The following is a 14,090-nucleotide window of genomic DNA, read 5'->3' as shown; positions in this document are numbered from 1 at the left end:
TATTAATTATTTACCTTGCAGTTTTCTATTATACCACCAGGGGTCATACATAACATTAGAAATCTTGAAGAGATTCGGAAATGGATAGCAGTTTCATCATCTACATACTAAGTTTCATTATATTTTAGTAACTGAAACAAAATGAAACATAATGCAAGATATTAATGACATAATTATCACAAATTATTTTTCTTACAATAGCACTTTCTTTCTCTGGAGGGTCATATTACAAGTATCCAAACATCTTGTCAAATATGCAATTCATTCTGAAAACCATGGAAATAATATGTAAAAGAGAACTCCCTTCTGGATCAATTTTCAACCCTGTCGAAAACAAGAAAAGCTATAAGAACATAGATTCGGATATGGTGAGTATATCCTAGTGTGTAATGAATCAGATAGCATATGATGAAATAATTGTGCGTGCCAATACAGTAACATTGCAGAAGATGAGTTTAGCTGGAGGTGGGGCCAGGGAGAGGAATGAACAGCAAAAACACTAAACCATATGCACATTTCCTGGACAGGGGAAATGTAGTTAATAAGATTAGTAGGCATCAATATGCAGCACCACTACTTTAAATAGAGTAGTGTCATAATGCCTTTTTCCTTATAGATTCCATCTCAGCAATTTAATTGGAAATTGCACCCCTATTTAGATTAACTTATAATGAGGATTTTAAGATATTACATTTACATTAAAAGGAAAGCACGTAAAGTACAGGCTATTAATGAGAGCATTTGTAGTATTTTATGCTGCCGTAATTCATATGTAAAAACATTTAAAGTGCTATTTAAATCAATTGAAATGTTTTTAAATGGTTCAAAATTGAGGAAATAAAATAATTCCTATGAAAATATGAAAAATTTTCTTTTAATTTCTAACTCGGACATTAGTGATTAACATTAGAGAAAACTATCCCAATCATATAATTGCTTGGTCTGTAATAAACTATGTATTATGCCAACAGAACTACAGTGAACCATATAATTTGTTCATATATGTTATAGGCTGATGTACGTCAGAAGACAAACTTCAATCTCTGGGGCTCATAATATATTTCCTTTTCTCACATATACTCCAAAAGAAAGCAGTGAAGACTTTAAAACCTTGATTCTTTTGTTATTTTATTTTTTGTTGTATAGACTTATTATTTCATAGTTTACAAACAGAAAATTTGTTTTTCTAATAATTTCTTAAAAAGGAAAAAATATGTTTAACATAAGAGAAGTTGAAACCACTAAAAATTTTTGAGAAAGACTATTTTTTCAAATAGTTATGAGTTGCCTTACAATTTTCCCATGCTTCCCTTGGGCCCTTTCTAAATTTTTGTTTGTTTGTATTTGTTTTTGTTTCTTAAGAGAGTAAAGTTTGTTTGTTTATTTATTTAGAGTGTGTATGTGTGTGTGTGTCCATGTGCAGGTACATGCTCACACAGGAGGGGCAGAGACAGAGGGAGAAAGAGACTTCTGAGCAGGCTTCCCACTGTCAGTGCAGAGGCTGATGTGGGACTCGATCTCAGGAACCGTGAAATCATGACCTGAGCTGAAATCAAATGTCAGACGCTAAACTGACTGAGTCACCCAGGTGCCCCTCCCTTCGGCCCTTTCCATATGTGTGTGAGTGTGTGTGTGTGTGTGTGTGTGTGTGTGTGTGTGTGTGTATGTTTAAAGTTTATGTATTTACTTTAAGAGAGAGAGAGAGAGAGAGAGAGAGAGAGAGAGAGAGAGAGAATATCCCAAGCAGACTCCACACTGCCAGCATGGGCCATATATGGGGCTTGAACTCATGAACTGAGACATCATGACCTGGGCCAAAATCCAGAGTAGGACGCTCATCCAGCTGAGCCACCCATGTGCCTCCCTTGGGCCCTTTCTAAAATCAAGTAAAATATAAGTATTAAAGGAAACATATTTAACCACATCTATGTCATCATTCTAGCTTTAGTGTTGCTCCATCATTGACATAGAGTGACATATGCTAAGTAATTTGAACCTTTTGGTTATAATTACTAATGAACACCAATTACTTCATGAACAAAAGGGATCTTGTTTTTAAGTTTAAAAATGTTTTAACAATAAATATATAATCTAAGATATGGAACAACTGTAAGAACACTGATCATGAAGAGTTAAGACCTGCTAGCAACTGACTGATTCAGACGAGGTCCGTTGGGCTCTCTAAACCCCCAAATGCTTATCTTTAAACAAGACATCGTCACCATCAACACCATCACCACCACCACCATCATCATCATATTCACTCTAATCTATGGAGTTGTGAAGATGTGCCTTGTAAATTAGTGAGTGCCATGAAAATGTAAACAATGATCACTGAACATTGTATTTAGGAGCTCACTTTAATTTAGGCAGTTAAATACAATAATTTTCATCTAAGGTCATGATTATGCTGATTAAATAATTGTTTTACAATGTGGTTAGTTGTGCTTAATGGAGTGATTTGAGTGTTTTTGCTTAAAAAATAAGATATTGTGAAATCTTGACAATATGCGTGTTCTGGTTATGAAGAGGCAACCTTCAATGTTGATTCTGCTTCTCTTTAAGAACCTATCTGTTCTTGCCACTCTTGGTGCACAAATGCCACAAGGAAATGGAAGCTTACCACTGGTACAGCTTTGACTGAGCTGGAAGGAGCAAGGTGTTAACACATGAAAAGAATGTTAACTGCTGAGAGTGGGACAAGTCACTTAGTCTTTGTTCCTTTTTCAACAGAGAACAAAGAGCTTTGTTTCAATCTTTTCTATGTTCTATCTCAGCTCTATAACTGTGATTCTGTGAGGGCATTAGAACAGCTTTTAGCCTGTCAGATTTATTCCCTCCTTTTGCCCCCTCCCAGTGCCACACCATATAAAGAATAGAAAAGGTAGTGTAGCCACAGTGCTACTACAACTTCTGGTTCAGCTAACTGATTCAGTGCTTGATTGCACGTTTGAACATTGCTCCCCAGTTTCAGCCCAGTGTTTTCAGTGTAGCTTTGTCTAAGTCAGCCCCTCGAGTTCAGTTGAGTACTTAGCCATTCAATACCTATCTCTCTCACCTACTGCGAGAAGACCTGGGAAACGGAGAGGAAAAGGGAATATAAACAATACATCTGTATTCGACCCTCTCCCTTCTTTGTTATTGGCACACCATAATAGACAGCCCTCATCTTCCAATAATGCTGAAAGGTCCATACCAGCATATTTTGGTCACTGCAACATATTTTGTTTTTAATATGTTTATGAGCATCGGAGTAAAAGCATATTTAATTTGTTTTCCAAGTACTACTATAACACTGCTGAAAAATAAAGAATTCTGTAGGATATACACATTATATACACTATATAAGAGTATAGAAGTGTATTATATACACTATATAACAATAGGAAATTTCCCCTCCTTGCTTCTAGAGCCCATTTCTCCTTTTAATGTCCTTTTAAGCTGATTCAGATGCAAGGTTCCCATTGACTTTGACAAATGGTGCACTTTAACTAGCTCTGTGGCATGCAGAGCCAGAACACAGGATTGAGTTCTCTGTCTTTTGCTCACTAGCAGAGCCAAATTTGCTGAGTACAATTGTCACATGATAATAACAACATAGTGTTTTGGAGATGGTAGATTAAAACGCAACTGAAATGCAGTAGACCCTTTACTAAATAGTTGTAGCTATCCTAAAGTACAAATCGTTTTCTAAAAACTAGGAAGCACACAGCATTTACATTCACATGTGGTTAGCAATCTCATCCTTTAATGTACTAGCAAGCCAAAGGCACTATCAAATTTGGGACATTTTGTGCTATAGTGTAACCGTACATGGTTACTAGGAAATGGGTTAGATTGAGACACAGGTTCTTTAAAATTAGGAGCATTATCTTATGATTCATGTCCTATTATTGAAGTAGGACATTTGTGTTGAGAGGTCCTTTAATGGCGATGTCAACCATGCACCAAATGACTGAAAGCTAGGATGAAACTCCAAAAGCTATCTCTAACCAGCCACAATACAGCCTATCCTTCAAAGTTCATTTCTGTTATAAAAGAGAGCCTGGTCAGACATTCAGAGCTTGTGTACTCAAATTTGCATAAAATTCAAGCTGATGTGGTTATCTGAAATTTCAGCCAACAGTAGATTAACAGCACTTTTGTGAGTGAGCTTCTCAAAATAGGTATTGTACAGCTGCAACCGATAGCTTATTGGAGGACATAATCAAGAGGATATGGCCACTGGTAGACCCACGAGCTGGCCCTGGGCAATCTGAGGCTCCTCACCCCCTTCCCTGTCCTTGGAATCTATGTTCTGCTCACTGTTCCCACAGCTGGAACCATTTTTAAGTATGCAGCCTTGAGAGAGCGGCCCATCTCTTCCTTTAATCTCAGCTGGATCTCTGAGTACAGGGTCCAGTTTGCAAACCAACATGGTCCAGTTGCCCAGCTTTAGACTATGGAAGAGACAAAAGAACTATAGGAAGGAGTCATAAAGCCAAGAAAACAAAGGAAAGAAGGAAGAGAGGAAGGAGGGAGGTAGGGAAGGGGGTGAAAAGAAAAAGTTCTCTGGGAGTCATTTAATGCACTGCTCAGTGTTTCTCATACAATCTGTGTTAAAAAAAGGGCCCTTTCAACTTAAAAAAAAAATTCCAAACTATCACAGATTGATAATTTTGTAAACTACATTAATAATGAATTACTGAAAATGAAACAAAAAAAGATATAAAAAGAGGAACATTAATTTTTTTATTAGACTGAAAATATTTAAAATTAACTGTCAGATTGTTATAAATGTTTCTAAATATGTATTCTTTATTTCTGTACTGTAGTTAACCGTTTGCAGATGGCACTTATCTGCCAGCCACACCTTGAATAGGACTGATTTAGTGTAAAGGCAGAGAACTCTACACTACCTCATACCTTCAAGAGCATTTCTCCCTCTTGTCCTACCGCACTGATAATGTACATGGTAATTGTATTAAATCACTTCATCATCATCATTATATCAATTCATTCAAGTTTGGAAAATACATTTCTTCTTTTGAAAAAGAGCAAGGATGAAACTTTAGCAAGGTTTCCATGCAAATGCTTGAACTATATAAAATGCATGAGGATAAGTGATAAGCCTCACTAATCTGGAAAATTCATGGGTGTGGCAGGTTTAGTTGCTCTTGATGATTTGGATGCCCTTATGCCAAAGCTAAGTGGGTTCCTTATTTGTTGCAGAGAACACATACCCAAGGAATTAGGGGATATGGCAGTAGGAAGGTGTCACATTGAACCTACCATAGAATTTGGACTTCGGGTGATTTGGCGGAAGGTCTAAAGAAGCAGATTTGATGCTGTCAGAAAGTAGGGGCAAATCTGTGATTGGGTATTTTGTGAGTGGTACAGTGAGTTTTGTCTGTGCTTAGAAAAAAATTACCAAGTCTTTTTCTTTTTTAAATTTATTTAGCATGGTCTCAGAATAATATTGTCTGAGGTTGATATTCTGTGAGTTTATATCTAGCAATAAAACAAAATGATCAGGCTGTGAGCGTCAGACTAGCTTGTAAGAATATTGTTGTCAAATCAGCTCTGGACATCAGAGACTGCTTTTTCTTTCTCAGGGATGAGTGAAAATGGTATCATAGAAAATTGAAAATAAAGCGTAAATCTTGCTCATTGTCTAATCTTGACATTTGGAAATTGTCTCTGGTGATAAGTGCATAAGTTTGTTACCAATAATTTTTGACTTAACTGAATAGTCTATGGAAGTATGCGGTGTACATGATTTTAAAAAAACACAAAATATTGACCGTTAATTAGTCAAGCCATTCACAGGTTTCACATAGCTACTTACATATTTATTCAGAATAAGTTTGCAACAGGAGGGCTGTCAGGCATCCGGGCTGAGACAGAGCAGTTTGAGAAAAGAATTTCATTTATAAGATTTTTCCATTTTGGGGTAGGCTCTCCTGCAAGGCAGAAAACTGAGTTACTTGGATAAACTGTGTGCATTTACTGAAGTCAGTATATCTCAGTCTTATGTCTTATATTACTTTAAAATAAAGCTTTTCATGGAGTATTCTAATATTCTAAACATTGGCTTGTTTTCATTTGCTTTTCTGAATTGTTGTTCCCCACAGTCAGTAGCCTTATGTAGAAGCTTTATCTTACTCATGACTTTTACCTCCAGCATCCGAGTTCTCAACATAAAAGTAGATCAATACATATCTATGGGACTTAACTAAACAATTTACCAGAAACTCAAAATATCTTCATTTAAAATTTGTGTATAAACTTCTGGCCTTTCAACTTAAGAGTACTTAACATGAAAGTTACCTTTCAATTGTAGATTCATTACTGTTTGTATAATAAATGAGAGTTATAAAGCATTTTGGAGGCTTTTTAAGTGTTTCTTTGGGGCATACATTAAAGAATGAAATATCACGTGATATTGTGTACACATCACAAGATGTGAATTTGAAACAGTATTGTTGGCGAAAATTCAATGAGAGTGCTATTTTATCACGTCTAACAATAAAATCAGGTTTCTTTGTACCAGTTACTCTAGTAGACCAATTAATCTATGAAACTGTTAGGAAGCACTTTAAGAAAAAACTAACAGGTAAGAGCCCATTTTTTCCCCCTGAATTTGTAGGCTTTTAAAATAGTTACTAAGCAGACATTGACCATGTCTAACTAGGCACGTATATTTGGCCCTTAGTGGAAATCCACATTTTAAAACCTGATTTGTTGTTTGAACATTGTTCAGACTTTCTCCTGTCCTCTTCTCCTTGGGTGTCAGGGAGAACTAAATTATATAGGGTCTAAGAAGCACAGTTTTGTCTAATTATTGTCCCTTAGAGATTATAGGATTTCTGTCGTAGTGTAAAACTGATGTCACTGAACACAAGGGACCCATGTGAAAATCAATTAAGACATTAGGTTCAGGTTAACAATTGAAGGGAAACAAAATTCATTGCCCCCAAATATGCTTCTTTAGCATAAGGATAATTTTAGGCTGGTTATTTTTAAGAAATTGCAGACACAGGAGAAGCTGTGAAAACTGAGTAAAAGTTACTCTTTTTGTAAGATATATTTACATTTTAAGAGAAATCTCCATTTGTAAGGTGTCTCCCTCTCTGCACCAGGAAGACAAGGATGACTCTAGATATATAGAAACTCTTATCAGAGGAGAGGCAGTGACAAATCTGCATATCAACCTTACCCTTGTTTACTGTACTTTTCCTGTTAACCTTCCATAGCTGCCCCTCCCCCCTTTCTGTCTTTAGCTAGAGATGTTATATGAAGTGGTGACTTGGGCCATTTTGAAGAGTATTCCTGGGTGTCTCCCGTGTGTACAGGATGTATACACATTCTTAAATTTATGTTTGGTTTTCTCATGTAAATCTTTTTATTAACAGGGGTGGGGAGGTCTCATCCAGGAACCTGGAAGGGTAGAGGGAAAATTATTTTTCCTTCTCCATACTGTATGTACTTATAAAACTGTACTTTAGTAAATTGCTCTGTGTCATGTAACATGAAGTTTAAGAAAGTAATGTGTTTTCATTTGTATATTTTCATGTTTATTCAAGTCAAATAACTCTTTTCCAGATATATTTTTATATTTTAATTCTAGGAACATTTGCCAGTTAATCAGGGAGGACACGAAGTTAACCACCTGCTCTGGCACTGTGTGGCTGCCTGGTCATGTGTTCAGAAGAATAGTCCTCAGTTGGATAAGGTGCTTGAACATCTCATCTTTCATAAAATGCAGCTTCAAAAGAAATGCTGGTAAGAGGGATTCTATAAATCCAAAGTAATTCATGGAGAAACCTTTGTGTTTAAATGTTAAATAGCCTTTGTACTTAAATGTTAATCACACCTTAGTTGACTATGAAAAAAATTTATGATCTCTATTCCAAAATGCTAGGGCAATTTATATATTTTGTATTAGTTCATTTCATCAATAAATTGTTCCTGTCTTTCATTTTTTTTGCTAATCTGCATGCATGCATTGCATAATTTATCTTTATCAAATGAAATTTGTTATTGATAAAGAGTGCGTCCCCACGTTTAAAACATCCTTTATTTTTTGAGTTGTTAAACAACAGCAGTGAGGCACAGTTTATTATTCTTGGAGGAAATATACTGAAATTCTGTTTCTTTATGCCTTACTTGTAAAGTATAACAAAAATAAATCTTGACTGATAAGTGTTAATTTCCTCCTGTACATATATTAATTTGAGAAGGAAAAAGAAGTCGTAAATTACTACCAAAGAGGACATGGGTTCAATGGAAGAAAGAAGAATTTTAAAGGAGTATTTCTGAGACAAGTGATCAGAGATTTCCCTTTTCAATATTTGAGGACAGAGTTTTGAATTCCTCTTCCATTGCTATTGGAATAATAGTAATAGTAATAATAATAATAATAAAAAAATGTCATGCTGTAACAAGTTGCAAATTCAATCGTCATATATTTTTCTTAAAATTAGTTCCTGTTTTTATGTCTCTGGCTGCCAGCTCTATACCAAAGGTCTTTGTATATGTAAATTATAAGAATCTGGAGGATTCCTTATGAAGGAAAGGTGTTTTCCTAGTTTCATTTGGAAGTTTCTAGGATCCTAGATCAAGTAAAGATTTCTGGAGGATGGCTTAGATTTTGTTTAATTTCCTAGAAATAGCCTAGTGCAGAAGACATTTCATCAAGAACTTGTTCTGTTTTGTCCTGTAATGGGAGAAATCTGTTCAGTATTGCAGTTAACAAAGATTGTGATTCCTTCATGTTTTAAACCTAAGGATAATATCTTTAAATAGGAAAATTACAATGTAAATAGAATGTAAGTATTCAATAAGTATATATTAATATAGAGCTGATAAATACAACAAAAATTAGAGATTCTCACTGGTATAAAGTAGGTTATGCTGAAAGCCATGGTGATTTTTTTCAGACCACTCTTACTATAGGAAATAAATTGTTAGGGATTCAAATACACACTTTAGTTTTCAAATTTTTTTTTTTTCAACGTTTATTTTTGGGACAGAGAGAGAGCATGAACAGAGCATGAACGGAGCATGAACAGGGGAGGGGCAGAGAGAGAGGGAGACACAGAATCGGAAACAGGCTCCAGGCTCTGAGCCATCAGCCCAGAGCCTGACGCGGGGCTCGAACTCACAGACCGCGAGATCGTGACCTGGCTGAAGTCCGACGCTTAACCAACTGCGCCACCCAGGCGCCCCTACACTTTAGTTTTCAAAAGGGGCTAGAACTACGTTAGCTCTTGGAAGACTCTAATAATTACCAAATAAGTATGGTATTCTATACCATAATATGGTATTCTAATAATTACCAAATAAGCAAGTTTAAATAAATACTGAGATAATAAAAGTGGCTAGTTAAGAGTAGCTAATTCTAAAGTCAGGGAATTGTTTCTTTACCCAATTTTCAGTTTTACTGTACTGCATCAACATTGGTTTAATTTGTTTATGATTTGTCTTGTTAAACAAACAAACACACCACAGGCCCCAAATGGTGCACTTAGACTGAGTTCCCAAACTGGTGCATAATACATAATCTAAGTGAAGTTTTAACTACTCCTGGAAATGTAGTCTTAAAAAGGTCAGCTAGGAATTTTTCAATCTGCACCAATGAGTCTGCTACTTGGGCCCTCTCCATTCCCCTAAAAACATGAGATAAGCAGCATAATAAGACACCTTGCTTTTCTCCCTAGAATGCCATCTTTTTCTTTTGCTAATAATGACCCTCCTTCTATAAAACCCTTCTAACTCCTTGAAGCTCCCCTCTACTTGCTAGATGGGGTGCTTCATGACTCATGAATCATTTAATAAGCCAATTAGACCTTCAAATTTACTTGCTTGCATTTTGTTATTTAACAGTTTTTAAGATAGTTTTTTTCCTAAGTTTATTAATTTATTTTGTTGGGGAGGGGCAGAGAGTGGGAGAGAGGGAGAATCCTAAGCATACTCCACACTGCCAGTGCAGAGTCCCACCCGGCCAAACCTACCAACTACAAGATCACGTCCCAAGCCAAAATGGCGAGTCAGACACTCAACTGACCGGGTCACCCACGAACCTTGGTAGTTATTTTTTTATACTTAGTATTTTCCAGATTTGGGGGCATTGGAGATCATACAGAGCGATTCTTACTTTACAGATGGAGAAAGCAAGGCCATGTTTATTAAACTTACTCGTGACTGGAATGACATTTTTAGGGCCCCAGTGTAGCATGCTTCATTCTGACTGCATGAGGAAGGAGATAACTGTTCTGAAGCATCTTGTCACTGAAGATGCTTGTTCTGACTTCTCCTTTTCTGGGAAGACATGGTGAAGATCAAGTGAAGGAGGGGATGGCAGTGTTTAGACAATAAGGAATGATCAGAGGGGTAAATTGAAAAAAATGATAAACATAGTAACTGCTTAAAATCAAAAGGAAAAGATAACTGCTTTAAAAAACACTGGCAAATAATTTTGATTCTATTTCTTATATTTACTGGTTTTTTAAAAGAGGTTTCAGTGTTTTTTTTTAAAGTGATGACTCTAGTAAACAATAATCCATTTACATTAAAATATTAATTTTTTATTTTTTAATATTTATTTATTTTTGAGAGACACAGAGCACATGTGGGGGAGGGGCAGAGAGAGAGGGAGAGAGAGAATCTGAAGCAGGCTCTAGGCTCTGAGCCCCTAAAAGATTAATTTTTTTTTTTTTTATTTTTTTAAATTTTTTTTTTTCAACGTTTATTTATTTTTGGGACAGAGAGAGACAGAGCATGAACGGGGGAGGGGCAGAGAGAGAGGGAGACACAGAATTGGAAACAGGCTCCAGGCTCTGAGCCATCAGCCCAGAGCCCGACGCGGGGCTCGAACTCACGGACCGCGAGATCGTGACCTGGCTGAAGTCGGACGCTTAACCGACTGCGCCACCCAGGCGCCCCAAAAGATTAATTTTTAAGTTAGTTAGCAGTTTGATTAACTTCTGTTAGTCAAATTTTCTGTTGTAATGATAACACTCATTATGGCAAATATTAAAGAATTAATTTTTCTTCTTACAAAATATTTATTTATGTAATAGCCTACAAAGCTATCAAGAAGTCATTATTCCAGATAAGACAAAACAAACTGTGATGTAATTATCAAAATCAAAACAGAAATGCCTTCCATTTCTAGGGAAAATTGAGTATTTGTCTTACATACTCCTAAGATTGGATACATGTAAAAAATTAAGAAAATGAACAATGTATTTAGAATGAAATACAAATATTGAGGCATCAGGCCTTGATAGTAAATTAAGACATTGTTATGATTTGCTGGACCAGGTAGCCTTGGAATTTTGACACTTGGTGGAAGATAAATTTGGTTTCGCACTTGAAATTTAATGCCAAGTGACTATTAAGAGGAGTAACCTGAAAAATTTTGTTTGCCGCACATATCAGTAAAGTCACCATAATGGTGAATCAATGTTCAGGGATTTAAAATGCAGAAAGGAGACCATTCAACTGAATGATCAGAAGAAATTTGATTAATAGTGGCAAAAATTTCTTGTGCCCATACAAGTGAGTGGTTCTCATCTGCCCATTTCTGATGCTATCCATCAGTAAATAATTCATCATTGTAGATCCCTGCCTTGCTTCTTATAGCCCCCTTTATAAAGATCATACAATAGAAAAGGAAAGAAATTGACACAAGTGGTTTCGGCTGAGCCTAAAAAAGAGCAGGCCTGGAATCCATGAAAAGACTCAGGGAAGGCATCGCAGAATTAGAGCAACCTCTTTGCTCACTAAGGGACAAGGAAAAAGAAAAAGAAAAAAAAAAAAACAAGGTGAAGAAATGCACTAAAGACAATAAATTATAAAACAGGGTGAAGAAGCAGAGAAAAAGAGACTACATGAACCCCTCCTAGCTGTCATGCAGCAGCCTTTATCTGGGAAGTTGAGCTGCCCTGAGCTGCAGATAAGCAGTTTGCTGTAAGGCAGATTTCCATTTAATGTGGTTAAATTTTATATGATGCTTTATACTCTCAATGCTCCACCCTGCGGTTTGGCCTTTTATAAACTGCCCCATTTGCTCTGGGAAGATAGCTCAAGCCAGTGCAAAAGGCTTTCTAATCTAACATGAAAATAATGAATTGTGTTTATAATTGAATTATTAGCCAATGAAGACTGCTGAGAAATGCAGTATGGCATTTCAGTGGAGCAGTATAACATATAAAATTATATCTCCCAAAGCAAAATAGCTGATTTAATGCACTCCATGAATGTATTCCAAAAAAGCTTGACAATTTAAAATTATATAGATAGGGCAAGTGTTTTCCAGAGGTATGGTATTTGTGTTTGCATTGAAATGAATCAGACAAAATCAATTGCTTTGTATAGGCTGTAAGGCATTTATTTCTGTCGAGATCACTGATATCCCCATTGCCTATCTCCTGAACCCCAGCAATTATAATGTTCATGGGACAGTCTGACCCAAACCATTCAAAGAAGTTTTTGTCGATAGTTCTCTGCCTTCTTTATGAGCTGAGATGGCAGTGTAGGTCCTCACTCTTCAAATTCATTTCCTGGATTTTTAAATTTATCCTTTGATCCTCTGGGCTAGGTTTAACCATTTAGTATACATCAAGGGTATATGTGTACTTATGCTTTGCTAAGTTATGGTGCAGTAAGAAAACATTCAACCTCAAGTCAGAAGACCTGAGTTTTAATCCTGTCTCTTGCTACCTGTCTAATTTTGAATGAGTCATTTAACCCCTACGAACAGAGTCTGGTTAACAGATAAATAGAGACAGTAGCCATCTCAGAGAGGTTTTAAGAGATTTAAATAAGTAATGAGAACACTTTTTTATACTTTGATTCTCCCCTAATACTTCATGCTCTACTAGTTTAGATCGGAATTATTTTTTTCCTAGAGAGGCTCCTGCCCGCTGAATTTTGATCTTAATACGTGACACATGTCCTTTCCTCAACTTAACCAAATTAGACACCCTAACTGCTACATTTCAGAACTGTTCTGCTCTGTACCTGCTCTGTCACAACCTTGGTTTAGGCCCATATTGTCTCATGACTCCTGTAGCTTTTTAACTGGTCTCTTTGCCTTAAGTTTTCCCATCAATAATTTGTCATACTCTGCTGCCAGCACTACAACCTAAATGTGATTAGACCACTCTCCGGCTTAAAATTATTTAACAACAACCATCTTTATAGGTCACAGGGTCGCATCAGGGTCTTATAACTTGCCATGATTAGAAAAAAACAAGAAGAACAAAAACAAAGACTGAAAGATCCTGCTGCTGGGATTAATTACCACCAATGAACCAAACAGATGATGTGCCTGATAGGACTGGAGGGGGTTGACAGTCAGTGACCCACCTGCCTTTGCCTTCTCTGGTGAAGCTGCATTCCTGGCTTGTCTAACACGCCAGCCCTTCATTCTTTCCCACTGTCATCCTGGAGCTCTGAGAATGAAGCTCTGTAAGCAGGAGAAAGAACTCTTTTAGCAGACGTGCTAAAGACTAGATTTACATGTCCATCTTTTCTAAGTAGTATCAAAAATCAGACAATGGCAAGAGACATGCATTCTTCAAATTAGTTTTCGTAAATGGTCAAAACCAAGAATGAAATCCTGATTGCCCTCTTCTCCATGTGCAGTGAAGATTGAGACGAATTTATTTACTTTAACCCTACCTTCCTAGACTGTTAATATAATCTGGAGTTTCTGATAACATTAAGGCTAAGTCACTCTTTAAAATGTTCTAGTCCCTCCTTATAGAATAAGTTTTATATCTATATTTAATTTTAAGGTGATATTTATGATATTATTTTGACTTATTACACTTTATTTTTCCCACCCACTATCAGCCACTTACCACTACAATTTCTCCTTCTTAAGCTGTTAAATAATATTTAAATAAATAAATAAATAAATAAATATTTGGTCGGTTTGAGTATATTCTAGGTAGGAACATAGGTTATATCTCTTGCATTAGGTGAGCCCTTAATTGTATACAACTCTAGGCTCATTATAACATTTGTTACCATTCATTTCCCCCTAAAAAGTGGAACATACATTTTGTCTGGAAATAGACTTCTGTGCTCACAGTTTT

General features: G+C 36.2%; 1 protein-coding gene across 8 annotated transcripts in view; it reads left to right on the top strand.

The window, feature by feature from the left end:
* The window catches only part of TMEM232 (transmembrane protein 232), a 213,254-nt gene that overhangs the window by 47,713 nt on the left and 151,451 nt on the right, over positions 1–14,090 (top strand). For all 8 annotated transcript variants that reach the window (XM_047866564.1, XM_047866579.1, XM_047866570.1 and 5 more), the window contains 2 exons: positions 202–368; positions 7,610–7,764. In XM_047866564.1, the coding sequence (XP_047722520.1) occupies positions 202–368; positions 7,610–7,764 (322 nt within the window). The remainder of the gene's footprint in view (positions 1–201; positions 369–7,609; positions 7,765–14,090) is intronic.

The sequence above is a fragment of the Prionailurus viverrinus genome, chromosome A1 (genome assembly GCF_022837055.1).
Source record: "Prionailurus viverrinus isolate Anna chromosome A1, UM_Priviv_1.0, whole genome shotgun sequence".
In the NCBI taxonomy this organism is placed as follows: domain Eukaryota; kingdom Metazoa; phylum Chordata; class Mammalia; order Carnivora; family Felidae; genus Prionailurus; species Prionailurus viverrinus.
This window is presented reverse-complemented; position numbering and strand designations above follow the sequence as displayed.